We start from the raw sequence: 27609 nt of genomic DNA, 5'->3' as shown, positions 1-27609 counted from the left end.
GGAATAACATCTCTGGGCGCAAAATTGGATGACATCTCAGGGAGGCACACTGCCGTGAGTTCTCAGAAATTGGCTCCTTGAGCACAAGAAATGACAACATCACAGAATACAAGTATGGCGAAGCTCGAGGCTCTCCAACGGGAGATTGAGAGACCAGTGTTGGACTGTAGAACTGCTTTGAAATTCATATGAGCTGTTCACACTAAAGTAAAAAATAACATCACTTATGCGGATACCCCTTCGGCACCAGCTGCAAGGCCGGAGCTGAACAAAACACCCTGATAACGACTATGTTTAGTCTGTTCCTTCCCATTCCATGCAAGGCCACCTGGGTTGGCTGGAAGACTGTTTACTTAGCCTGGCAGGGCGAAGGACACTGTCTCAGCTGAACTCTGGACACGCTCACACATACATATACTGATACTGATAAGCACTCACTGACGCATCACCCTCCCTACCCCGGATCCAACGCCACCTCCAACGCTTACCTCCCCTCTGATGTGGACATCGGGTCAGTTGGAGGCGCAGTCGAAGATTGCAGCGGTCCCAGATCAGATGTACACACTGGAACTCTTTCCCATGTTGCTTGTCTGTGTTTATTGTGCTATGGTGTGTTGATATCTGTGCATTCCTGTATTATCCTTTTGTGTTACACATTTCGATGTTTTTTTCCTCGCTACCTAGCCTGACCTGTCTCCCCAATGTGATGTTTGTGTATTGTATGTACGGTCGGCAAGGTCTGTCATCTCGGTTGTGGGCAAAAGACCTGCAACTGACAAATAAAGGCTATCTCATCTCTCATCTCATCACCCAACGTGGAGACAGACATAGAGAGACACTGTACACACAATCACACTCCCCAAGCGTACTTTAAGCCCCGGGTCTAGGTACCCCTGCCCCTGGAGGGGGAAACTGCACCCAGACCCAGGTGGTGTTACCCTTTTCCCTGCGGTGGGGAGAAACAGACCGCTCCGACTCCGCAGCAGCAGGGAGGCCCCACATTCCAAACCCCAGTCGGACGGCCAACTCCTCCTCCTAGCCCCCCGCTCCAGCAGGCCACAGAGAACGGGGGTGAGAGAAGACTCCAAACCTCCCTCCGCCCCCTCATATGTAGTGTTGATGCATGTGTGTTCTAAGATGCATTTAAAACCCAGGAGGGCATGGAGCTACCTGCCAGAGAGCAGCAGGTAAGCGCATAGCCCCTCCTGATAGCCCTCAATGTCTACGTGTATTTAAAATTGAGAGGTGGGCAACGACACCAGGGGTGAGGCATACACCCTGATGGTCTTTTGTGCCCACCCCCAAGATCCTATATGTATGTGTTATGAGAGTGTGAGTAATGTGAATGTCTAAGTTGTGAGATAAAATTGAGGCACAGGCAGCCAGAAGGGGACAGAGGGGGGGATGCCTCCCCTGCACCCGGGTGACACACCTTTACCCCAAGGCCCTGCATGTGTGGGTGATTGTGGTGGAGCGGGAAGAGGGAGGCAGTTGGAGATGGGGAGGGAAGGAAGGGAGGGGCAAGTGACCATTGATCAGTTTCATGATTGAAGTAGAAACAGGAGAGGGAGGGTGAGAGAATGAGAGAAGAAGAGGCAGCTGTGCAGCAAAGACACAGAATAACTCCAGCTTTGTGTCTTTTTCATCGTAGCTGAAGTCCGGGACAAACTACGTTCCTTTTCACCTCAATACGAAACGCGTAATATTTTCTCTGAATACGAGACGATTCCGTTTTTTAGGGGACGGTTGGCAACTCTAATAATTAACCTTATGAATAAAATAAAATTCAACATCAGTAACATCATAGCACCCACCCAGCTGTATAGAAACTCCGTCATGCTAGCTAGTACCCATTACAAAAAAGTCAGCATAATGGAAATAAACTCCACCTAAACTTGGTTCATATCTGACCCAGATAAACTGCAGGTCATAACTTCTTACCTGAAGTTCAGTTCACCTGACACTCGTACCGGCGGCCACCTCAGGTCTCTGCTCCTCCGGCCTCCCCTTTCCCTCATCCACCTGCTGGCCTCCACCACTTGCTAATGTTACTGAATCTGTGGAAGCTCCGTGATAGCTACCACACAAAGTAACGAATAATGACCTTACCTAAATCCCAGTAATGATTAACGCGTTCCTGATTTTGGCATAATAACTAATTACCGTGCTCGTTACCACAATAATAACGTAGTTACTGTAACGCGTTACTGTAACGCGTTACTTAATAACGCGTTAGTCCCTACACTGCTAGTAACTAGTTGAAGAAGCCATAGGTCTCAGCAGATGTCCTTATTTTCTCTTTTGTTTTTTTGTTGAGGTGGGGTGGGATAAGTTAGCTGCAGTAGCTCGAGGAATTGCTTGTGGAGTGAAGAAAAAGCTGTTTGTTTGTTTAACCCTTTACAGCCGATCGGAGCGGGCACGCTCTGTTTTGCGTAACTATTTTTAAATCCCGGTAGCTCTGCAACCAAGTAAGCTAGCGCAATAATTTTTTTTGCATATGAAACTGGAGGAGTTGTACTTACATCTTATGACATCAGCTTGTCCTAGGTCACAGTTTCCTTCCACATATAGCTTTGCAAAAACTGCATAAAAATCACTTGCAGCAACAAAAACATAATATTCCAGAAACACGCTTCGCCGATCCATCAGCTGTTTGTAACACTTCCTACGTCCATCAGCGCGAACTATCACATGACCGCATGACCTGCCCGAAACCGGAAGTGACGTCATTTTGCGGAAATGTAGTTTTTTACGATCGGGGCCTTATGAGCTTGTGTTTTACTTGTTATGTGTTTTAAAAAGTTATGTTTGACTTTATGACTTTCTGTGTCGTTTCTGGGATGCTTAAGACTCATATTGCACTGCTGGAAATAGTTTATTTTGATGCATATGCTGTTATTTTGCAAATTTGCACTATAACATTTATTTTCGTTTTTCCTGCAGTATATAAAAATTGGTGTATTTCAAAAATAAAACTATGAAGACACTCAAAATAAATTTCCTGTGGTGGGAAACTAGTTTGTGTAACTTTTTTGTATTTACAGTTTTGAGGGATATGCCTCTTAAATTTCTCTAACTAGAAATATATGTTAAAAAAACAAAAACGATTTTCAATTTTTTTGTAGTTTATTGCACTTTATTGCAATTTATGTAATTACTATGCACCTAATGCAGACATATTATTAAAGTTTGGGCTATAATGGTTGTATTGATGTATAGCAACTTGAAATGCTCCCAAAAATGGCTCCACAGCATGTAAAAATATAATATAAGCTCTGGCGGACTTGGTTCTATGGTAGGTCTTAAAGGGTTAAGGGCCTGCCAAACTTGTTACTACATGGTCATGATATGTAGAAAAGTAAAAATGTAACCACATAAATATGTAGAGTAAAAACAAAGCATTTTAGACATAATATAGGAAAGAATAACTTAAAGAGAGAGAGAAAAGATAAATGAACAAAATAAAGCAGAGTCCTGAAAACTAAACTATACTAAAGGATGGAAAAGTTACACGTCATGGTAAATGTACAATATTTTCTTGAACATGCCCTCCCCACTAAAAACACACACACAAAAAAAAAAACCCACACAAAAAAACAACAACACTATCACAATTCTGAGTTAACGTATTTGAGTTATTTAAATGAAGTAGATTACATATTTGAGAGCTGTTCTTATGTGAAATAGCCACAGAAGGAAAAATGGAAAATAGATGTGATCATTTTGTCCGTATTTCTTCTAGCCCAAGTACAGTTTGCAATAATACCACCTACAGCTGAATTAAATGAGCTAAACAGAACAATGAGTTCCTTTGTAAATGTTTGTGAAGGCAGGCTGCAAGGCTAGATGCTTCATTTCATACACATGTGGCAATGAGACTGAAAACGCCTGAATTCCAAGATTAAGAGGTGTGGTCCTAAAATTTTGTCCACAGAGTATATCAGACACACTATTCAAGTCATTGTTTTGTTTTTCTGGGAGGCTTACTTAGAGAAATGTATGTATGTACAGCATAAACACAACTTCAAACTCACTAAACCTGCTTCGATTTTGGCCTGTACATTTTGTAGGTCTTAGACTGTCACCTGTCTGAACTGGCTCTCTCAGCAGTTATCCATCAGTTTATCTTTTCACGTTTGGTTGAGCACATGGAGACGTTACTTGCAGTATTGTCAGTATAATAAGTGTCGACAGGCACAACACTTTATAAATACTTTCCAGTATGATCTGTAGGCTTACTGCAAAGCTTTACCCTAAACTAGGAGAGTATTACAATCTGCTGAAGGAGACACGTAGTGTTAAAGCCAGCTGGCCACTGCCTACTAGGTTGCACTTGCATTAGGTTTAAATGCATTTTAACTCAGTTGTCAACATTAACCAAATAAAACAGACATTTTAGTGCTGAAGGAAAGCACAAAATCTAATGCTTAGAGTGGAGTTGGAACAGGTGCTGCAGTGTGTCATCAGAAGCTTACAGAAAATGTGAAAAGCAATGTTTGCTTCAGGTGTCCAATCTCATGTACCCTCATCTATGTGTTAACAAAGGTATTCAGAGTTTATTTGAATGGGCGTGCTGGAACTACTTTTCTCTACACAAAGGTAACTCAGAAGCCGTGAGTTAGCATGACATTGCATAAATGAAGCACTTTGAATGAATCTTTTTTTATGCCATTTGCCTGAATTTGCATTGCTTTATTAAATGCACACTCTCTTTAAGGAACACTGAGTGTACTGTATTTTGGCCACAATGAGCTTTGTGAACATTTTCTTATCTGACATAGTTAAGGCACTGGTGGAAAGTGACTTCCTGTGACTTGGCCCTTTTACCTGTGCTATCTGCTGAATGTTCTGGAAATTTTTCTAAGCTTATTTTGGACTTGTTGGTTCTCCTGTTTTGTCCCATCAGCCCAGTTTGGGAAACATCTGTAATATTAATTAGAGAAGTAAAAAAATAACGATCATTAAACTGCTCAAATCTGTCTAACAGGTTCACTGTCATCACTATGACATGAAGCAGCTTATGAGATTTCAAAATAAAGCCAGGTAAAAGAAAACATGTCCATCATATGCAAAGCTTCATTGAAAACATCACACCCAAACATATAACGATATGAAAGGTTTAGACCTTCTTCAAAAATCCGGCATCCTTTAATTCAGACTTTGTTTATAGAGGGTGGTGCACTGAGCAGTCGCTCCCTTATTAATGAAAGCCCAGTGCGAAAGGCAGAACAAACCTCCACAATGGCAGCAAAGGAGGATTAATGCATGCAGAGCAGGCTCTAATTCAACATAACGAACAACTGTACAAAAACCCCAGCTACCATTGTCTATTTGTCATTCAGCACATGCTCTGTTTTAATATATGATCTCTCAACAGAAAATTAGTATAGTATGCAGTGTCTCGATGCATGCTGAATCATCCAGGTAAGGAAATTCAAAACTTCTAGTGAGTCTGAAGAAGTCACTGAAAACTGAATAGTGTGTCTGCTACGTCCAGATGAACAGAATGAACTTTTTTTGATATGTCGTGCAACGTAAGCAAAATCAGCATACTGAAAGTAATGCAGACACAGGAAATACCTTGATGTAAAATAATAATTTTAAAAAACAAAGGAGAAGAAGAAAAAGAAAAAAGGCATAAATCACACTTTCTCGATAAGCATTTGTTTGAAGTATGACTAAATGCAAATTGCAAAAGCTGACAAGATCCCTAACCACACAGGAGCACAGCACTATCATTCTAACTTCCACTCTAGCTACTTTATACACTGTTTCCCCCCTGGCTTCATTGTCTTTTATTATGTTTTAGAAAAGTTTTTCACTATTTAACATTCAGTGTCTAATGTTTAGTCCTGACATGCTGTAGTTTTTTCATGTTTCCCTTTGACTCAGATTTTTTTCCCATCTACCCTCAAATTCTTTGTCTGCCTTTGGATCAAAGAGTTTCTAAAAAAAATCAAGACAAGTCACCTCTTTTTAAAAATGTACATCAGGTTGACATGACATCACGTTCTCGAGTGTCATTTATCTTAGTGTGACAGATCTTTGGTAGGAGCACAGAAATGGGATGAGGCTTATTTCCAGGAATCGTGACAAAGCCGACTGGCGCTATAAAGCCAGGGCTTTCACCCACTCCAGCTTCAATCTTAAACATTCCTCGACTTCACCTGTCAGGTTAAGCGCTTCACTCTGAAATCATGGCCAAGGACATGACTCTGCTGTGGGCTTCCGGATCGCATGCCTGCTGGAGGATAATGATCGCTCTGGAGGAGAAGAACCTGCAAGGATACAACCAAAAACAACTCTACTTTGAGAAGGGGGAGCACAAGTCAAAGGAAGTCATGGAGATCAACCCCAGGGGTCAGGTAGGTTCATATCACACTATGTAAACACTCATATTTGAAATCTGCATTTGTTTTCCTGAAATTGAGAAAAAGGAGTATTCACTTGGCATTCACAAAGTGTTTATGGTTTGCACTGTCTCTTAAAGCTTCCTGCCTTCAAATGTGGGGATGTACCCCTCAACGAGTCCTGTGCTGCATGCTTTCATCTGGAGGTGAGAACTCAAATGATGACTTGAATCTGAATGTTATGTCTCCACAGAGTTTCTAGTTTGGAGAACTACTTGTGATTATATGTTAAACAATGCATTGCATAAACAGACACCCCACACCACAGAGGTAAAAACAACAACAGTGCTTCTTACTGCATGTTAAAAATTTCCATGTCTCCTCCAACAGTGCAAGTACAAGACGCAGGGAACCAAGCTGATCCCTGACTGCGAGGTTGGGAGAGCGCAGATATTGCAGCGTGTGTTTGAGGTTAACGCGCTCGTTGAGAAATCATGTAAGTTTGTTCTGACGCACTTCTGATCCTGAACTCTCTTCATCACAGTGTGTGTACCCCGAACAACGTTAGAACCACAGGGATTTAGTGAGTCTGTAAAGGATATATCAAGGCTGCTAAATCTCTTTCTGTGTGACCTGGCTGATGTTGTCATTCAGAGGTCTGTGCTCTGGGATTTTGAACTGCTGAACTTGGCAACACTAAAAACCCATGTTGATGTTTGTTAATCCCGCCAGTGATCACATGCTCAGACTAGTTTTGCATGCAAAGTCACTTGTTTGTCATGAGATTTGGCACTTTAGCACCTTGGCACAATATAAAATTCAGTTTTTTGCTTTTTACACATTTCCAGCAAGCGTTATCTACTACAACTGGATGGTCCCAGAGGGAGAGAGACACGACTCTGCCGTTAAGAGAAACAAAGAGGCTCTGACCGCTGAGTTGAAGCTGTGGGAGGGATACCTGCAGGTGTGTGAATGACCTGTGTGCACGCGATCTCAACGACTAAACTAAACCCAGAATACAAACGTTGGAAAGCCACAGGAGTAGATTGTAAACCTTGCCAGAAATAAGCTGGTCCATAAATTTCTTTTTAGATTTTGTTGTTTTAGCCACACATATATGTATGTGCTCCAGAATTACAAAGAAAATAGGTGCTCTGGAAAAAGTAGTGTTTTCTCTTTGAATAAAAACATTTAATCTTTGCAGGATAGGAGTGATGAGGCTTCATTTTAGTTCCCTTTAAGAAAATCCTTAAACAGTAGCATAAATGTAAATATGAGGTATAATTAAAGCAGCAGAAGTAGATGCAAAACAGCTGCATGGTGGTTAGCAGTGTAGCATCACAGCAATAAGGTTTATATCACAAAATCAATCTTGCCTTTGAATTTAAGGATATAATTTATATATCTTTTATTTTTAGGCCTCGAGCGGTTTCATCGTAGGAAAGGACTTTACCTTGGCCGACGTGGTTGTTTACCCAAACGTTGCCTATCTCTTCCACTACGGGTAAGAGGACTAAATGACCAGACACATGAATGAATAGAATAATAGTAGAAATGAATTCACACTGACTTTCTTCTTTCCTGTAGGCTTTCTGAACAGCGTTACCCCAAACTGGCAGAATACTATAAAGGTCTGATGAACAGACCCAGCATCAAAGCCAGCTGGCCTCCTACTTGGAAGAACGCACCGAAACAGGAAACACTGAAAGACATCTGAGATTCAGGTGCTCATTTGTTACCACTCCTTGCACTGCACTAGTGATTCATATGCATTTTTTAAAATATAATTTGTGACAATAATGTGTGATTATTACTGTGCTTTGACCAAAATAAGCAATAAAAACTGAGTTTATATTTTGTTCACTTTGTTAAGTTGATATCATTTAATGTTAACCAAAATCAAACATCGGTTTTCCACACCACTCACTGCAAATTTGATGTTTGGATGTCAGGCTAAAACTGTGTGATTTTTTCCCCCATTTTGAGACGACTTTTCAGTTGTGCGACCGTTTTGGGGATTGGCCTGGGTTTTGCCTTAATCGTGTGTTGTGCATCGTGTAGTATACATGGGGTAACGAGAAGCGATTAACACCTCACAGCCTGCTCCCAATCAGCAATCGTACGGTCGCAAGAAAATCAAACCTGTTTAAAATCCTGGTCGCCCCTCGTGAGGGTATTGCACTGTTGAAGCAGTGCCATGAGCAAAGACATGTGCAAACACAGAAATGTCGGTGAAAAAGACGGAGCAGCACGGCAGTGCAGCGTGTGATCTGGACACAAGCGATGGAGTCCCACCTTGTCGAACTTTGACAAATTCATCCGAGCCTTTTCAATATGGCCTCACAAAATTATCACGACCACAACAACCGTGAAAAGAGTTGGATGGACATTGCTGCTCAATTGCAGCTGCCAGGTCAATGTTTTTCATTAGCAATTCAGGAAAGTTGATGGTGGTGTGCGTGTATGTGTGAGTGAAAGACAGAGAGGGAGAGCGAGAGACAGGTTTTGTGTTATAAACTTCATGTTATGGACGCACAGTGTGAGCACTCAGCCCCTGTGATTCAATTGTACAGTTTGAGCAGGGGCTGAATAACATGACTGAAAAAATTGCACAGTGTTTGCCCAGCTTAAGAATCTGCATTACATCCTTCCTGCAGCTTTGCAGCTTTGACAGGAGACGTCACTAGACCAAGCTAAAAAGTGTCTGTGTGGGAAACTGAATAATTACTAATCAAACTGTTTTTATTTCTTTTCAATATAAGTTCTCACTGCTGCTATAACATAGGAGATATAAGAACCCTTTTCATTTATGCTTCCCCAGCAAAGTAGAAGTAGTGACAGGATTCTACAGAGCCCCTTAAGTGAAATTGGAGAGAAAATAATTGAAGATGCATTTTTGCGAGATCCTGCAAACGTTTTTCATTTCAGTCCATGCACTTTCAACTCAGTAGTGAGACTTAGGAAACAACCATAGTGATGGAAGTCACACACTCGCGAGAAAGATTGAGCTCGGGCTAAACTATAAAGACTCAGTGCTTTGCAGTGCACACGGTTGTGTGAGAGACATCTGAAGATAGATGTAAATGGAAGGGGAAACACTTGGGGCCAGACATCCTCTGACTTGGTGGTCTTGGTTGAATTCATTGACAAGCAGCTGTGGTACTCTGGACAGCTCGCCAGTATTTTGAGTGACTGTATTTTAAACATTTACAGAGACTTTTAAAATTTGATCCTTTAGTTTAAGCCAAATAACTTGTTTAGCCTTTTCTATTACATTCCATTTCAACTTTATAGCAAATGGGAATACAATAATGTCAAATACTGTTGTTTGCCCTACAGTCTGCAAAATAAAAAAAGATAAGTCTTGTTTTTATTGGAAATCTTCATAGTGCAAGTGATCTATCAAGTTTTGAAGATGGAAACTCACTGCAAGGACAGAACAGTCATGTTGAGGCTGTAACTACAATTACTGAGTGCAAAGATTTTAAAGTGAAACTAAATGAGCAACAGATGTTTTATTATAAGCCACTTACGATATAGTCATCCACCCTCCCAAACAGAAAAGAACGCAGTTCTCTAAAACAGTAGATTTTAAAGTTTTATACATAAATCTCACATAAGACTTATTTTAACATAATATCACTTAATCAAGGCGTGTCTTTTGATTTGGTAAAAATAATAATAATAATGTGGTACATGTTGTATGTGAAATGTCAACCTGCCACCTGCAATTCATACTCAAAATACATTAAGAAGTCTGTCTACACATAAACTTCTGTGTGTGTGTGTGTGTGTGTGTGTGTGTGTGTGTGCGTGTGTGTCTTTTCGTTCTTTCTTAATGGGACAGCCAGGCTAAGTCCTATGGGGAAAAAAGGATCACAGAATGTAATTTCCATTACTTTCCAGTAGCTGTGTTTTCAGTTCGGTGCAGTTATACAAGCAGTTTAAAAATTGAGTCACAGAGCAGCTCACAGATGTGACTATTCAATGGGATGAACACATTCACTTCAGCTCAAGTTTATTTATATAGCACCAAATCACAACAGTCGCTTCAAGGTGCTTTATACTGTGAGGTAAAGATTAAGCTTATCTTTGGCTTAACTTTTCTCTTCTAAAAAGCACACACAAAACATAAAATGCTGCAAGATATATGGGCTGCATACAATAAATCCAGCCCTGTTTGTACTGAGCAGTGCACCGAGCAGTCCCTCCGTTATTAATGAATGTCCTCCCCGAGGAAGATTGATGCATGCAGAGCAGGTTGCAATACAACGCAACAAAACCAACAGCAATTAAAAAAAAAACAAAGAAACAAAAATTGTCATTCTGTACTTGCTCTCTTTTAGATTTGTGTAATACTGATTTATTATCAAACCAGATTACCTGCCGTTCTTTGCATGTGTGAGCAAACTGCCCTTTGAAACGGACTTAAAATGCCGACATAGCAACTGCAGTAATGTAGGCGCACACACAGTTTGCGTCATTGCCTTACTGATACAATGATACTCACAGCTGCTTAGGTGCCCGCTGCAAAGAGGTCAAAGATTCAGAGAAGCAAACTGCCGAGTATGCACCAACAATAAAATATTATTACTTTATTTTATTTGCATTGTCACGGTCCTATTAGATGCATTCAGTGTAATTGTGATTTATCGGTTATGTCAGAACTGTGTGCAGATTTGAATAAAAAGTGCTGAATCACAGTGAGTTTCACTTCTCAGGGCGTCGTTCACCAGCAGCAGCAGCAGCAAAACAATGAACTACTGCAGGAATCAGTTCAATATAACCACAATTCATTTTTACTCTTTTCCTTTTTCTAATCAATCGTTACTGATATGCAACAGTTATTAGCAATAAAATGTTCAGAGAATTAACTCCAAATAGCGACACGATCCCTAACCACACAGGAGAAGGCAGTAACACTCAAACTTTCATATCCCACTACAAAGTTAAGTGTTTAATGTTTAGTCACATTTTTCCCATCTAGCCTGAGATTTTTTTTCTGCCTTCAGATCAAAGACTTTCTGAGAAAAGCCAGACTAGTCACCTCTCCTCCAAATGCCTTTGGTGAAATTTGGGACTAGAGTCCTATTTAAAGACAAATCACGCAGAAATGGTTAATAAATCAGATTTTTAAAAAAGTGTCACATAAGGTTGACATGACACCAAGTTTAAACTTCATAAGTGTCATTTATCTTGCCTGCCAAAGATTGACAGATCTTTGGCTTGTTTCCAGGAATCGTGACAAAGCCGACTGGCGCTATAAAGCCTGGGCTTTCACCCACTCCAGCTTCAGTCTTAAACATTCCTCGACTTTACCTGTCAAGCGCTTCACTCTGAAATCATGGCCAAGGACATGACTCTGCTGTGGGGCTCCGGATCTCCTCCCTGCTGGAGGATAATGATCGCTCTGGAGGAGAAGAACCTGCAAGGATACAACCAAAAACTGCTCTCCTTTGAGAAGGGGGAGCACAAGTCAAAGGAAGTCATGGACATTAACCCCAGGGGTCAGGTAGGTTCATATCACACTATGTAAACACTCTCATATCTGAAATCAGCATTTGTCTTCCTGAAATGGAGTAAATGGAGTATTCACTTGGCATTCACAAATAAGAAGACTTGAACCAAACAAAGTGTTTATGGTTTTCCTTGCACTGTCTCTTAAAGCTTCCTGCCTTCAAATGTGGGGACAAAATCATCAATGAGTCCTGCGGTGTATGCTTCTTCTTAGAGGTGAGAACTCTGAATCTGGCCCTACTTGAAATGCTATGTTGCCATGGAGTTCCTAGGTAGCAGAGCTGCTTGTGATTATATTTTTAACAGTGCGTTGTAAAAACAGACACACTATACCACAGATGTAAAGAACGAGAGCTTCTTGCTGTTTTTTTTCCCCCAACAGTCCAAGTACAAGTCACAGGGAACCAAGCTGATCCCTGACTGCGAGGTTGGGAGAGCGCAGATATTGCAGCGTGTGTTTGAGGTTAACGCGCTCGTTGAGAAATCATGTAAGTTTGTTCTGACGCACTTCTGATCCTGAACTCTCTTCATCACAGTGTGTGTACCCCGAACAACGTTAGAACCACAGGGATTTAGTGAGTCTGTAAAGGATATATCAAGGCTGCTAAATCTCTTTCTGTGTGACCTGGCTGATGTTGCCATTCAGAGGTCTGTGCTCTGGGATTTTGAACTGCGGAACTTGGCAACACTAAAAACCCATGTTGATGTTTGTTAATCCTGCCAGTGATCACATGCTCAGCCAAGCTTTTGCATGTAAAGTAATTGACTTGTCATGAGATTTGGCACTTTAGCACCTTGGCACAATATAAAATTCAGTTTTTTGCTTTTTACACATTTCCAGCAAGCGTTATCTACTACAACTGGATGGTCCCAGAGGGAGAGAGACACGACTCTGCCGTTAAGAGAAACAAAGAGGCTCTGACCGCTGAGTTGAAGCTGTGGGAGGGATACCTGCAGGTGTGTGAATGACCTGTGTGCATGCGATCTCAACGACTAAACTAAACCCAGAATACAAACGTTGGAAAGCCACAGGAGTAGATTGTAAACCTTGCCAGAAATAAGCTGGTCCATAAATTTCTTTTTAGGTTTTGTTGTTTTAGCCACACATAGTGTTGGGGAGTAATGGAATACATGACATTTAAAATACAAATTATGAGTAACTGTATTAAAAAGGCAGTATTCAGAATACAGTTACTTTGTTGAAATAAATGGATTACACGGCCTTCTTTTCCTGTTTCATATGTTAGGCTATGCCCTCTCTATTTTTGATAATTCCACGCCAGTGGAAACCCAAACAAAAAACGCATTAAGAAGCTCAAATGCCTGTGTCTATATCTCGCGGCCCATGTCACTTCTACTTGCAGCCCGCATAATGACGTGACAAAATATTTTTAAAAATTATTGTTCAAAAATATAAAAATTATTTTATATGATGGCAATAGGCAGATTGTTACAGGCATAGCCCTAAGGCATAGGTGTCAAACTCTGGCCCGCGGGCCAAATTTGGCCCGCAGCCTAATTACATTTGGCCCGCGAAGCCATACCAAGTTACTATTAGAGCTGGCCTACTGGTATTATACAGCTAATATATATATTGTTTAGTATTAAGCTTTGCTTGTTCCATATTCAGTTTTTCAGCAAAATGTGTTTTAGTCCATAAGAAAAGATTCATTCTTATATCTGGAGGAATAAATAACACATGTGCTCCAGAATTACAAAGTAAATAGGTGCTCTGGAAAAAGTAGTGTTTTCTCTTTGAATAAAAACATTTAATCTTTGCAGGATAGGAGTGATGAGGCTTCATTTTAGTTCCCTTTAAGAAAATCCTTAAACAGTAGCATAAATGTAAATATGAGGTATAATTAAAGCAGAAGAAGTAGATGTAAAACAGCTGCATGGTGGTTAGCAGTGTAGCATGACAGCAATAAGGCTTATATCACAAAATCAATCTTGCCTTTGAATTTAAGAATATAATTGAGATTGAATATTTATTAAGTCAAATGTTAACCATCTATCATAGTTAAATGATCTATATTATATGTGATTTCTAGGTTTTTACCCTCCACAACATTTTTCTTCTTTTATTTTTAGGCCTCGAGCGGTTTCATTGTAGGAAAGGACTTTTCCTTGGCCGACGTGGTTGTTTACCCAATCGTTGCCTATCTCTTCCACTACGGGTAAGAGGACTAAATGACCAGACACATGAATGAATAGAATAATAGTAGAAATGAATTCACACTGACTTTCTTCTTTCCTGTAGGCTTTCTGAACAGCGTTACCCCAAACTGGCAGAATACTATAAAGGTCTGATGAACAGACCCAGCATCAAAGCCAGCTGGCCTCCTACTTGGAAGAACGCACCGAAACAGGAAACACTGAAAGACATCTGAGATTCAGGCGCTCATTTGTTACCACTCCTTGCACTGCACTAGTGATTCATATGCATTTTTTAAAATATAATTTGTGACAATAATGTGTGATTATTACTGTGCTTTGACCAAAATAAGCAATAAAAACTGAGTTTATATTTTATAGTTCATCTGTGTTTTGTTTCTTTGCAGTGGGGATATTTATTGTTAATATAATGTTAACCAAAATCAAACTTTAGGTTTGATGTTTGGATATCAAGTTAAGAATCTGCATTACACCCTTCCATCAGCTTTACAGAGAGGTTACTTCACCCAGCTATAAATCTTTGTGTTTTGGAAATGAAAAAGCTTCTCAGACCATAAGGGCTATCAGAACCTTTTACCTTTTTTATTAAAAGAAAGAAAGAAAGTGAACTTGGGGAAAGGCAGTGGCACAAGGTTTGTCTGTGGGTATCTGTGTGCACACTTGTGTGAACACCTCCCAATGCACCAAAGGCTCCTGGGCAAGGGCCTGGCCTCAGTGCATACACCAACCCACAACCCCGGTGGCACACCAGCCAGGACCCAAGTCCCACAGGCCAACCAAAACCTCAGCCCATAAGGTCGCCCCGGACAGATTTTATTTTTGCAGTTCACACTGACAGTCTTAGCAATGCATGAGGAGGCGAGAGCCATGTGGACTATGTTTATCCAAAATTGTAGATTTCAGACACTTTGATAAGTCTTCACATATCTGGCACCAAAACTTTTGATGGACAGAACCAAAGAGCGTGACAATAACACCAGACGGCTAAACGGTCTTCAGAGCGGACTGAAGCGCTACGGAAAGTGGCAAGATCCGCAGCGGAGGAACGGACGCCCTCGTCAAGCAATCGTGGTGTACTGACTGTAAGATCATTTCAAACTACTGAAAATGTGGAATTTCTGACTCCAAGGCTAATGCCGTTTTATTTGCCCAGAGAACTGCAGTGCATCATTGTGAGTGTCGTGTATATCCCTCCTCTGCTAAGGAGGAGGCTGCACTGAAGGAGATGTACGACATGATCAACGAGCACGAAAATAAACACCCAAACGCTGCTGTAATTGTTTATGGGAAACTCATTGTAATCTCAGGAAAACTATGCCTAAACTGCATCAGTTTGTTACCTTCCCCACCAGGGGAAATAAAATACTGGATCACTGCTACAGCAATATCAGAAATGCCTTCTCAGCTCAACCAAAACCTAATTTCGGAAAGTTTGACCACCTGGCAATCCGGCTAAAACCCAAATATAACAAAAAGCTCAAGACAAACCCAGTCACAGTCAGGACTATTAACACCTGGACTGACAGTGCAAAAGCCAGCCTGCAGGGCTGCTTAGAGACCACAGACTGGAGCATCTTCAAAGGAGCAGCATCTTGTGGACAACTTTCTTGTCTATGGTGAGGAAAACGACCTCATTTTCAATATGGACAAGATCAAGGAATTAATACTGGACATCAGGAAGAACCCCCCCTCCCCTGCAGCCTCTTATCGTCAAAGTGACAGAGGTGGAGAGGGCCAACGGCCACAGATTCCTGGGACTGCAGGTTGCATCAGACCTGAGCTGGACTCTCAACACCACAGCAACAGTGAGAAAAGCCCAGCAAAGGCTTTATTTCATTCAGCTGCTCAGGAAAGCAGCCGAATGACACAAAACAAAACAGAAACCCCCAGGAGTCCAAACACAAAATGTTCACAAAGGCAGTGGAGCTCGAAAAAACAGAGTCCAAAACATAGTTCAGAGGGGCAACCCGGAGGCCAATCAGCACAACAGTCCATCACTGAACAGTTCTGGAAGCCAACCGTGCCAAAGGCAGTGGCAGCATAGAAGCGGTTCAGGAGACTGACCACTACGTCAATGGAGGCTACGGAGCAGATCAGCAGGCCTACCCGGCAGGCGGTGGCAGCAAAACAGTTCAGGAGGCCGCCCATGATGGCGAAGATGCCCAGCTGATGGCCTGGAAAGTGGCCAGTGCCGACGAGGTTCTGGCAAAGGACATGGACGTGCAGACTGAGCAGAAACTGATGGTGGCGTGGCAGCCGCAGGACCAGACAAGGCAGGACCAGACGAGGCAGGACCAGGACCGTTCAGCAGCGAAGATAGGCTGCTGAATGGGCCCCTCGGACCCTCCAGCAAAGGCAGACGACTGGAAGGGCCCCTTGGACCCTCCAGTGGAGGCAGATGGCTGGACAGGCCCCTCAGACCTTCCAGCTGGAACGTAAACTGGCAGGTGAAGGGACCTCCTGAACAGGACAGAACCAGCAGGTGAAGGGACCTTCAGCAGGATCAGAACGGAACCAGCAGGCTGAGATACCTCTGGCAAACATAAAGCAGGCTGGAGCTGCGCAGGGCTTTTACTCTGCTCTGGCAACGACAGCAGGGTGCAGTCCTCAGCTGGCTTCTTAGCCTCCAGGGGTCCAGAGTCGGCTAAGGGTTGAAACTCAGTCTCTGGGGAAGCCCTGGAGAGAGTTACTGTCTCCAAGCAGGCCACCTTTTGAGGAACGAAATAGTCTTAACAGGTTTGTCTCTCTGCTTTGAATTAGTGGTTGCGAAACAGTCCTTTACGGATTGTATTGACATAATTTGCTGTACAGGAGGAGCAGATGAAGGTGATCGCTGAATAGGTGGTGGAGTAAATAGCCGAACTGATGGCTGAGCTAATGCATGACCTGCAACCTGAGCAGGTAACTGAGCAAGAAACTGAACAGGCCATGTTTCTGACGTCACTACAGCATTTCCACCTGCTGTATTGTGGAGAAATCTACTCAAGGCTTTATTTATTTTCTAATGTGTGCCTCCTCAACTTTTCTGTCCTCTTTCCTCCAGCCTGTGATCCAGAAAGGCTATGCCATTTTTAAGGATGCTTTAATTCCTAAAACAAATGTGGGAATTGCCAGAGGAGAAATTATTGAGAATACTACGCTGTTTCCTTTGCGAAATCGTTTTATCTTTGAAAAGAAGTGTGGCACACACGGAAAACAATTTGTTCCCGCTGAATATAAAACCTCACTGCCCTCTGCTGCTGGATTCTCTTTTTTCACCATGTGGACTCAGCCTAGAGAGAAAACAGAAAACACGGTGACCTGTGTGTGTGCGTGCGTGTGTGTTGGTGTAAAGACAAGGTGAGTCTTGTTTCCATTGAAAATCTTCATAGTGTAAGTGATCTGTCAAGTTTAAAAAATGGAAACTCACTGCAAGGACAGAACAGTCATATTGAGGCCAGAGTTCAGAGAAGAACAGCTTGACACATTTGATCTGAGAGGAACAGCAACTAATGTAACCACACGTTACAACCAAGGTTTGCAGAAGATCGTCTTTGAACTCCCCAACACGCCCAGCCTTGAAGTTGAATTCATTTCATTTAAAATTTCCTCTTTATTTATGTACAAAAAACATACAGATCCAGCATCCCAAGCAGCTGGCCTCCTGCTAGGAAGGACACTGTTGGAGTGAGACTTTTAAAGGCATCTTCGACTGAGCTAACTTTTCCTGCTGTCTGCGCTGCTCTGCAGTGACTTTGTCACATTTGTTATTTGAGACACCCACCTTACATTCATCCTGCACCTGTGCAGTCTTGACAGAAGGGGACATTAAATGAAAATGTTCTTGTTTTTATGATTACTGCTGAGATGTCCCTTTTGATGTGATTAAAGAAATAATGTGGTACATGTTCTAATGTGAAATATCAACCTGTCACCCACAATTCATACTCACAATACATCAGGAAGTCTGTCTACAGACACAAACAAACTTCTACGTGTGTGTTTGTGTTTTCTTTCTTTCTTAATGGGAGAGCCAGCTTAAGTCCTATGGGGAAAAAAAGGATCACAAAAAGTCATTTCCATTATTTTCCAGTAGCTGTGTCTGCAGAGTGCACAGGAAAGGTTATCTGTGCAGTTATACAAGCAGTTTATAAATGTAAACTATGCTCAACCACTTCACTGTTGGAGAAAAGCTTTTTTAAAAAGACATAGTCGAGTCACATAGCAGCTTACAGGTGTGGCTATTCAGTGACATAAGCACATTCACTTCAGTTCAACTTTATTTATATAGCACCAAATCACAACAGTTGCCTCAAGGGGCTTTATACTGTGAGGTAAAGATCTGAAATAACACAGAGAAAACAATCAACCCCAACAATCAGACGGCCCTTTCACAACACAGTCCCTTTCACTATGTGGTGCCGTTTGTAAAGTGAAACACGCTGAAATTAACGGCAACATTTCTCCACATTTAGCTCAAATCTTTACAAAAACATGTTTTTTTCGAGTCATTTTTTACAACAATTAGTAAAATACTTGTAACTTTTTATATTTAAAACACAATTTTAAATGTTAAATCTACATGTTCTCTGTCAGCACTCTCACTCTAACCCAACAGAGCTTTGGATTAACTGATGGCTGTTCTGGAAACTTTTAGAACAACCTGATGATAATGTATTACTCATTATGTTTATTTGGGGTTTAATGCAACTGCAATTAAAACATTTATGATCGTAGTAATTAAACCAGCAGCCTGTGGTTTACTTGGGCATGCTAACCTCTGTGCTTTGTCCTACTTTACTCTGCCTACAGTTGCATTGCAGGTTAGAACAAGCCTTGAAACATGTGTGAACTTGTGGCTAAAGATAAATATCAGTACACACAAAACTTCTAAATACTTTGCTGCCATCTCAGCATACTGACACAAACATATGGGAAGAAATCTGTGCCATCAGACACTGAATTTGAATAAGTTAAATTTGAATTTGAATTGCTCGGATTGAATGTGAATTGTAACTTGAATAAATGCTTTTAAAAACTGAATATGAATTAGCCTAATTTGAAATTCAATTTATTGGTTTGAAAATGATCATCACTGAACTGAAATTGAATTTTATAGTTTGAAAATGAATGTATGTATTACATGTATAAGAACAAGCGTCATGTTAACAAATGATAGCCGTACAGTAACTTTTATGCTTATTGTAGCTGTTAGCTAAAAACGCTAATTTAGCGTAGTTTGCCCTTAATTCAGCTTTGGTCGACTGTTTCTAGTAGAATTCCAAAGTTGTCATCTTGTACCCTGTCAGAGCCCTGTATGCTTGCAGAGACCCCTACAGTAGGGAAACATCAAAACGGTGTCCAAACCTTTGTATTTTAACTTTATTTATGTCTTACACAGCATCCCTTATACATGTAATACATTTATTACCAACCTGAGAGTTTATCCGCTGGTCAATCGACATGATGAATGACTTCTGAAGTCTTAATTCAGCTCAAGACGCTGTAGATTCCCGTCAGTAACACTTTCGGTCCGCTAGTAAAACGTAGTTCTATTAATCTGCGCTCGATTACTCTTGAACCAGAACCGGATGTAAGTCCCCAAAAAACTGAATTTTGGAACTGAAATTGAATTGTAGAACTGAAACTGAATGGTGAGAAGTGAATCTGAAATTATTCGAGAGCTAAATTTTTAAACGATAAAATACAATTACAAAGCAAATGAATTCATTTTCAAACTATAAAATTCAATTTCAGTTTAGTGATGATCATTTTCAAACCAATAAATTGAATTTCAAATTAGGCTAATTCATATAACTTATTCAAATTCATTTTCTGATGGCACAGATTTCTCTCATACAAACACAGACCACATGATTGTTGCAATGTCACTTCATGAAAAAGCCTCACTAAAACAAAAGTGGGAGGAGTCATGAGCGAGTATCGCAGTCATGTACAAGTTCTGAATTTAGTTTAAGCTGTGTACTAGAATACATTGAGTTTACATTCTTAAATACAGGAACTCTCTTATAACCTTATGAGTAGTTTTGCTTGATATTCCAAAAATAAAAGTAAAATATTGGGATTTTTTTTTCAAAATACTTCAAAAAAACTTTTCTTTTCTAAACACCAAACACAAAAACATAACGTTCCGTTATTAATGAATGTTCGGAGTGAAAGGGAGAACAAACATGCACGAGGGTGATTGATGCATGCGGAACAGGTTCAACATGACAAAACCAACAGCATTTAAAAGAGAGAGAGAGAGAGAGAGAGAGAGAGAGAAAGCATTTATCATTCTGTACATGCTGCCTTTGTTATTTTTGTAATACCGATTTATTATCAAACCGGATTCACTACTGTTCTTTGCATGCACGAACAAACTGCCCTTTGAAACGGACTTAAAATGCCGACATAGCAACTGCAGTAATGTAGGCGCACACACAGTTTGCGTCATTGCCTTGCTGATACAATGATACTCACAGCAGCTAAGGTGCCCGCTGCAAAGAGGTCAAAGATTCAGAGAAGCAAACTGCCGAGTATGCACCAACAATAAAATATTATTACTTTATTTTATCTGCATTGTCACGGTCCTATTAGATGCGTTCAGTGTAATTGTGATTTATCGGTCATGTCAGAACTGTGTGCAGATTTGAATACAAAGTGCTGTATCATCGTGAGTTTCACTTCTCAGAGCGTCGTTCACCAGCAACAGCAGGAGCAAAACAACGAACTACTGCAGAAATCGTTGAATTATTGATATGCAACAGTTATTAGCGATAAAATGTTTAACTGCAAAAAGCTGCAAGAGCCCTAAGAGCCTTGTTTTCCTGACTCGCTGGAGTTTTTTCATGTTTCCTCTTTCCCATGTACCCTCACATTCTTTGGCCGCCTTCGGATCAAAGAGTTTCTATAAAAAGCAAGAGAAGTCACCTCTCCTCCACACGTCTTTTGTAGTACTTGTGGCTGCATTCTATTTTAAAGACACTGAAATGGTTACTAAATCTCACTTTATTTTGTTTTTTGAATACACATCTTAAATATTCATCAGGATCAGGTTGACGTCATGTCGTGTTTAACATTTACGGGCATTAGCTATCTTGGTGTGACAGCTCTTTGGCTGGAGCACAGAAATGGGATGGGGCTTTGTTCCAGGAAACCTGACATAGAGGACTGGAGCTATAAAGCCAGCCTTTTCATCGACTGCAGCTCCAGTCTTCAACCTTCCTCAACTTCAGCTGTTAGGTTAAGCGCTTCACTCTGAAATCATGGCCAAGGACATGACTCTGCTGTGGGGCTCCGGATCTCCTCCCTGCTGGAGGATAATGATCGCTCTGGAGGAGAAGAACCTGCAAGGATACAACCAAAAACTGCTCTCCTTTGAGAAGGGGGAGCACAAGTCAAAGGAAGTCATGGACATTAACCCCAGGGGTCAGGTAGGTTCATATCACACTATGTAAACACTCTCATATCTGAAATCAGCATTTGTCTTCCTGAAATGGAGTAAATGGAGTATTCACTTGGCATTCACAAATAAGAAGAAGACTTGAACCAAACAAAGTGTTTATGGTTTTCCTTGCACTGTCTCTTAAAGCTTCCTGCCTTCAAATGTGGGGACAAAATCATCAATGAGTCCTGCGGTGTATGCTTCTTCTTAGAGGTGAGAACTCTGAATCTGGCCCTACTTGAAATGCTATGTTGCCATGGAGTTCCTAGGTAGCAGAGCTGCTTGTGATTATATTTTTAACAGTGCGTTGTAAAAACAGACACACTATACCACAGATGTAAAGAACGAGAGCTTCTTGCTGTTTTTTTCCCCCCAACAGTCCAAGTACAAGTCACAGGGAACCAAGCTGATCCCCGACTGCGATGCGGAACAAGCATTGATGTTCCAGCGTGTGTTTGAGGTTAACACATTCGGAGACAAAATGGGTATGTTAGTTTGGAGATGCAGAATATGTCTCAGTTTTGTTTTGCCGTGCAGTGACATAACTGTTGAAACCTGAACTTCCTTCATCACAGTGTGTGTACCCCAAACAACATTAGAACCACAGGGATTTAGTGAGTCTGTAAAGGATATATCAAGGCTGCTAAATCTCTTTCTGTGTGACCTGGCTGATGTTGCCATTCAGAGGTCTGTGCTCTGGGATTTTGAACTGCTGTACTTGGCAACACCACACTAACAACTGTCACTTGTCTTCAGCAACCAACCCTCCTCAGCTTCCCCTTGAGACCTTTAGTTGTTCAAAACACACTGCAGACACTAATGATCTGTGCATTCACATAATTAAGCCATAAGAAATCCCTTAGTCCATTTCTCTGGTGAGCAACTCTCATAACAGACACTGATGTTAACAGGTCACATGTTAATCCCACCAGTGATCACATGCTCAGACTAGCTTTGCATGTAAAGTCACTTGTTTGTCATGCGATTTGGTACTCGTAAAATTCCCTGCTGGTGTGTGGGTAGATTTTATTTAGGTTTTGTAGAGATACACTTTAATAATTTTGTTGGTTTATTTTTTTTGTGTGTTATATTTTTCTAGGAAATGTTATCTACTACAACTGGAAGGTCCCAGAGGGAGAGAGACACGACTCTGCCATTAAGAGAAACAAAGAAGCTCTGACCGCTGAGGTCAAGCTTTGGGAGGGATACCTGCAGAAGGTATGTGAATGACGTGTATGCCTACAGTCTGTCGTGCTAAACTAAAACTCAGAATATTTCTACCAGTTTTTTCTAAAACAATTTTTAAAAATGAGGTAAAATAGCAAAGGGTTTTGAAATGGTGTGCATTAACAGCATTAACACTACTATCCTGGTCAGCAAGCTGTAAAAGAACAATTTAGCTCTTCAGACTTTAGCCCTTAAGGGTGTTACACAAAATTCTATGTGTTAATTATTGATCTTTAGACATCCATGTAGTTCTACTTGAACAAGGCCATGCTGGTAGTTTGAATCAGTCTGCAGTGCTAATCTTCATGTCTGTAGAATAAAGCAAGCCTTATTCATCAAAGTCAATCTTGCCTTGGTTTTTAAGGAAACATAATCAATGCAGAACATTTATTAAGCCAGGCTATAACCCCCTGTGATGGCTATTTTTCTATTTTTATTTTACTTAGTGTGCTTTCTAGCTTTTTTTCCAATTTTTTCTTACATAACTACTTCTCCTTTTCTTTTTAGACATCAGGCGGTTTCCTGGCAGGAAAGAACTTTTCCCTGGCCGATGTGATTGTTTTTCCAGCCATTGCTTATCTCTACCGCTTTGGGTAAGTGGACTAAATGACCAGAAACATCTCTTAGCAGCCTGGCTAGATGATTGGATGTAATAAAAATAGCAATGAACTCACTCCAGCTTTTTTCTTTCCTGCAGGCTTTCTGAAGAGCGGTACCCAAAACTGACAGAATACTATAAAAATCTGATGAACAGACCCAGCATCAAAGCCACCTGGCCTCCTACTTGGAAGGAGACACCAGGACAGGACATACTTAAAGACATCTGAGATTCAGATGCTCTTTGGTTAACCAGCTAACGTTTCCTGTTGTGTTTTTCATGTATTTCCAGTTGTTGTACTGCTCTATCCTTTCATATTTTTTAACATCATTTGTTTCTGAAACTGTCTGATTCTCATTGTGATGTGAACAAACAGCAATAAAAAAAGTTTCAGTTTTGTCTGCTTTATTAATATCATATTATTGACCACAAAAGACCTATTAGAGTTTATTTTAGGTTTTCACAACTTTCACTGCAGATTTTATGTTTGGATGCACTTTTCAAGAAAACTGACATGATCCTTCCTGCAACTTCTGTAGAGAAAGAGAGACAGCTCACTAGACTCAGCTAAATAATTGTTTCTGAACAATTTTTATTCAGATTGTAAATATTTCTTTTCATAATGGACTCAAGCAAAGAACAAGCAAAGATCTCAAATTAAGAGCAACTTGATTTATTGGGTTCACCATGGGGATTTTGCTAAAGAGAATATTTACTGGGAGAGTGAGTATTTTCTCCAGGTTTGGTTATAGACTATCAATTCTATCAAGGTGTAGTTCAGAAAATTCAGGGCCCATAAATACTCGGTTGACCTAAAAGGGAGTTGTTTCCTTTTCCTCTTTTTAATGTGTCTCTTATGAGCCAGCAAGTTTCAAACCAGGTACAGAGGAGACCCCCATCACAAATTATGGCATTTGAGTTCCAAAACATTTAGAGCCATTTACAGATGTGCATCTTTTGGACTTGGTTAAAGAGGGATGTGATCACTAAAACTGTGTGAAATGTCTTATCCACTGCCCTGTTTGTCTGGGAGGTTGGAGTGGTTTCACCTGTTGAACCGGTTTTAAAACCTTTTCCCCTGAACAATGTTTGTTTCCCCCAAACAAGAAGGAGCTCATGAGCTTTCTGTGTTTTTTGGGGTGTTGCCATAATGGCGAGTATTCTTCACACGCTGAGGCTGATTATGGGGTTCCACAGGGTTCTATGCCAGGACCATTTCTATTCCTATTATCCAGGCTTCATTTAGGCACTATTGTCAGATGGCATAATATACATTTTACCAGCTTTATTTACCTATGAAGCCATATGATGCAGTCCAGTTAGTTAGTTAAACTCCAAGAATGTTTTGAAGACATTAGCTGGGACTACAATAAGAGAACATATATCTATTCCGTCAGCTTCTCTTGGTTTTCTGTTAAATTGAGAATGAATTTTAAAATCCTTTAACTTACATAAAAGGTCTTAGATAGTCACGTATCATTTCATAGTTTCATACTATCCCAACATAACATTTTTTTCAGACTCCTGGTTTACTTGTCATTCCTACAGTATGCAAAAGTAGAACGGGTGGCAGCACCTTCAGCTTTCAGGGCCCTGCTCTGGAACCAGCTCCCAGTTTGCATTGGCTGTCACTGTTTGGTTGCTGTCATAGAACTGAAGGCTAAAATCAAATATGAGTGGTCATCTTGTCAGCGTGCTTTTGACACTGTTAAAGCTATCTGGTTTCTCCTATTGTCCCAGGACCATGGTGACTGAAAGTGATACAGGGGCAGGTCTGAAAGTGATACAGGGGCAGGTGGTGGCTTGCTTCAACTGTCACCCAAACCATAGATTCGTATATCAAGAAAACGTTGTGGCCCATGCTTCAATTAGAGCATGCTGTTCTTGAGTTCATACTCTTGGTTTTGTATGTTGCCTTCTACGTCCCCCCCTCCCCCCCAGTTACTTCAGAAAATACCAACACAATATCATCTAAACTCTAAGTTTGTGTTCATGGTAGCTGTACATAAAGCTGGCTGTGCTTTTGAGAGAAGGACATTGCATGTTAGTTTTTATATTTTACACAAGAGAGTTTCAAAGACAAAAGCAGTTAAACTTTGATTAGAAAAGTCTAGATTTGTCAGTCAGTGCTTTTTAAAGTGCTCTACACTATTACTGATGCAAATGGTTTGAAAGGAAAGGAAAGAATAAACAGGCAAAACTGCGTCTTTCTGGACTTTCTGGACTTCCTAGAGTTCAGCTTTGGAGTTTTGATGGAGTGGTGGAGGCTATTTTTTTAAACACCATACCTATGTTTCCCTCCAGTGTTCATCATCATCTCGTATATCGTCTGGGTAGATTGACTGATTGATTGAGTGATTAGCTGATTGATAACATAAATTTCTTGTTCTGTCTAACATATAAGTGTCACATTAAATTCAGTTGATCTGACATAAACATACGTTTTAAATCTAAAGAACGTTTGAAGAATTTTTATCAAGTGCACTTCCACCTTTTTGTGTTGAGAAACATCACATGGAAATTATTTGAGTATTACAAGTAATTTTAAGTGACACTATTAGAGTTACATTTTAAGTTTGATAAAGTTTAGTTTCAGCCAAATAATTGGTTTCATTTTTTCAGTTACATTCCATTTAAACTTTGTCATTTAAATGGATATAATTTGGATACAATGTATACAATTTGTAAAGAAAAGTTCAGCATATTTTCATTGGAAATTTCATTTAAAATCTGCATAGTGTAACTGATCTGTAAGTTTAACTGTTTGACAACAGACTAGGCTACGGTGGCTCGTGAAGGATTACATTTCAGAATTTGCAGTGTGTGGACAGATAATGTTCAAAAGTGGTTGCTTACATGCACAATTGTTTAAATACATATATTTTTGATTTTTAAAAGAAAACTAGTATTTCAGGTTAAATCCAGAAAACATGTTATGTTTATTAATCTGTTAAAGCCACACTTTTTGTAATTTGATGACAGCTGTACTTCCGGTGTCTAATTCGCAATGTTGTTAATTTTGTGTTGTTATATTGCCTGCTCATCCTAAAGTTACCAAAGCCACCAATGCTCTGTCAAGTTTCACTGTTAAAAACTGTTTTTGAAGGTATCTATATGTGTGCACATATATGACTGAGACACGGTCAGCATGGGTTATCATTTATTTTATTTATTTATTTATTTTTTGCCTGTCCCATATGGTTTTTTAGCCGTCAGAATTGATGTCTGAAAGGCAACAAAGATACCTAATGGATTTACTTTGCCAAGTGGATCATCACGGCCTTGCTGTTTTGGTCCATTTGATCGACCTTTGCTGTTATTATTTATTTTATTTTATTTTATTTTATTTTATTTTATTTTATTTTCAGTTGTCACAGATGGGACAGACATGACTGGGGGATAGGAAAGGGAGAAAGAAAGATGAAGGAACAAAACACAGAGGGGAAGAGGGACAGTGAGAAAGGGCACTTAAAAAGAAAAAAAATCTCACGGATCACCTGTTGAGAGAAAGAAAAGAGAAAAAGAGAAAACAAGTAAAAAGAGGGAGCAACATAATAAACACAGCACTATCGCATTAATCTAGCTAACAGTAAATAACAGTAAATACTAAATATTGAATGTTGTTATGCAGCACGCAGGACCGACAGCGCACAATGTGCTTTGAGGTAGCAGCCAAGAAAGGTGTCGTTTGTGTCTGTGTACACCTGTGTGCACACCTGTGTGTATCAGCGTGCTTGTATTCAAAAGGTTTCTCCACATAATGATCTGCTAGATGGTCTGGGGAGCCATAGCCCCGTCCCCCAGGGCATGAAGCAGGTATGGAGGAGACTTAGGCCCCAGACATCCAGAGGCCCCAGAGTGCGAGAGCCCAAGGAGGACCACCAGGGGGGCAACTGTGCCACCCTCCTGGGAAGAGCTGAGGAGAGTCCCAAACGAGAGGTCACCCAGCAGCCACTGAGCAGAAGCCAGAAGGGGCTGCAGTGGTGTGCCCGCAGGCTCTGCCCGCAGCGAGCTGTGCCAAAGCCACAGGCCCAGAGGCCGAAGGCCTGAGGGCCCCCCACATCCCCGAAGAGGCCCGACCGAGCCACGGGCGCCACCAACACACTGACACCTGAGGCCATTGGCCACCAGCAGGGAGTGTGGTGAGGGGAGATAGTCCTGAGATGTTGCCAGAGAGGTGGAGTCTGAGATCCGACCTGACATATAGAAACAGACAAACAGGCACACGCAGACACAAACGTGCATTCCTACCCTTGTGCACACATACAACGTAAAGACAGACACAAATGGACATTGTACACACAATCACGCTCCCC

General features: G+C 40.8%; 3 protein-coding genes across 3 annotated transcripts; all 3 read left to right on the top strand.

Annotated features, from left to right (window-relative positions):
* The first annotated feature begins 6147 nt into the window (after window positions 1-6147).
* On the top strand, window positions 6148-8207 carry LOC143414522 (glutathione S-transferase A-like). Its single transcript, XM_076879083.1, has 6 exons — window positions 6148-6365; window positions 6491-6556; window positions 6741-6846; window positions 7199-7314; window positions 7769-7854; window positions 7938-8207. The coding sequence occupies exons 1-6, from the start codon at window positions 6198-6200 to the stop codon at window positions 8065-8067; spliced, it is 672 nt and encodes a 223-aa protein (XP_076735198.1). The 5' UTR covers window positions 6148-6197; the 3' UTR covers window positions 8068-8207.
* Window positions 8208-11640: 3433 nt separating this feature from the next.
* Window positions 11641-14399, top strand: LOC106674774 (glutathione S-transferase A). Its single transcript, XM_014407947.3, has 6 exons — window positions 11641-11862; window positions 12018-12083; window positions 12250-12355; window positions 12709-12824; window positions 13959-14044; window positions 14128-14399. Exons 1-6 carry the CDS (start codon window positions 11695-11697, stop codon window positions 14255-14257), a joined length of 672 nt encoding a protein of 223 aa, XP_014263433.3. The 5' UTR covers window positions 11641-11694; the 3' UTR covers window positions 14258-14399.
* Window positions 14400-21201: 6802 nt separating this feature from the next.
* On the top strand, window positions 21202-23701 carry LOC106674493 (glutathione S-transferase A). The gene is made up of 6 exons (XM_014407946.3): window positions 21202-21457; window positions 21616-21681; window positions 21848-21953; window positions 22568-22686; window positions 23203-23288; window positions 23393-23701. The coding sequence occupies exons 1-6, from the start codon at window positions 21290-21292 to the stop codon at window positions 23520-23522; spliced, it is 675 nt and encodes a 224-aa protein (XP_014263432.3). The 5' UTR covers window positions 21202-21289; the 3' UTR covers window positions 23523-23701.
* The last annotated feature ends 3908 nt before the right edge of the window (window positions 23702-27609 follow it).

Source organism: Maylandia zebra, linkage group LG22 (genome assembly GCF_041146795.1).
Source record: "Maylandia zebra isolate NMK-2024a linkage group LG22, Mzebra_GT3a, whole genome shotgun sequence".
NCBI lineage: Eukaryota > Metazoa > Chordata > Actinopteri > Cichliformes > Cichlidae > Maylandia > Maylandia zebra.
This window is presented reverse-complemented; position numbering and strand designations above follow the sequence as displayed.

What these genes read in the sequence shown, in the direction of transcription:
- LOC143414522 (XM_076879083.1), top strand. Translation starts at nt 6,198, where the DNA reads ATGGCCAAGGACATGACTCTGCTGTGGGCTTCCGGATCGCATGCCTGC. An exon ending in AGATCAACCCCAGGGGTCAG is followed by an intron (nt 6,366 to 6,490) that starts GTAGGTTCATAT and finishes TGTCTCTTAAAG; the next exon opens with CTTCCTGCCTTCAAATGTGG. An exon ending in TGTGGGAGGGATACCTGCAG is followed by an intron (nt 7,315 to 7,768) that starts GTGTGTGAATGA and finishes TTTTATTTTTAG; the next exon opens with GCCTCGAGCGGTTTCATCGT.
- LOC106674774 (XM_014407947.3), top strand. Translation starts at nt 11,695, where the DNA reads ATGGCCAAGGACATGACTCTGCTGTGGGGCTCCGGATCTCCTCCCTGC. An exon ending in GTGTATGCTTCTTCTTAGAG is followed by an intron (nt 12,084 to 12,249) that starts GTGAGAACTCTG and finishes TTCCCCCAACAG; the next exon opens with TCCAAGTACAAGTCACAGGG. An exon ending in GCCTATCTCTTCCACTACGG is followed by an intron (nt 14,045 to 14,127) that starts GTAAGAGGACTA and finishes TCTTTCCTGTAG; the next exon opens with GCTTTCTGAACAGCGTTACC.
- LOC106674493 (XM_014407946.3), top strand. Translation starts at nt 21,290, where the DNA reads ATGGCCAAGGACATGACTCTGCTGTGGGGCTCCGGATCTCCTCCCTGC. An exon ending in ACATTAACCCCAGGGGTCAG is followed by an intron (nt 21,458 to 21,615) that starts GTAGGTTCATAT and finishes TGTCTCTTAAAG; the next exon opens with CTTCCTGCCTTCAAATGTGG. An exon ending in GCTTATCTCTACCGCTTTGG is followed by an intron (nt 23,289 to 23,392) that starts GTAAGTGGACTA and finishes TCTTTCCTGCAG; the next exon opens with GCTTTCTGAAGAGCGGTACC.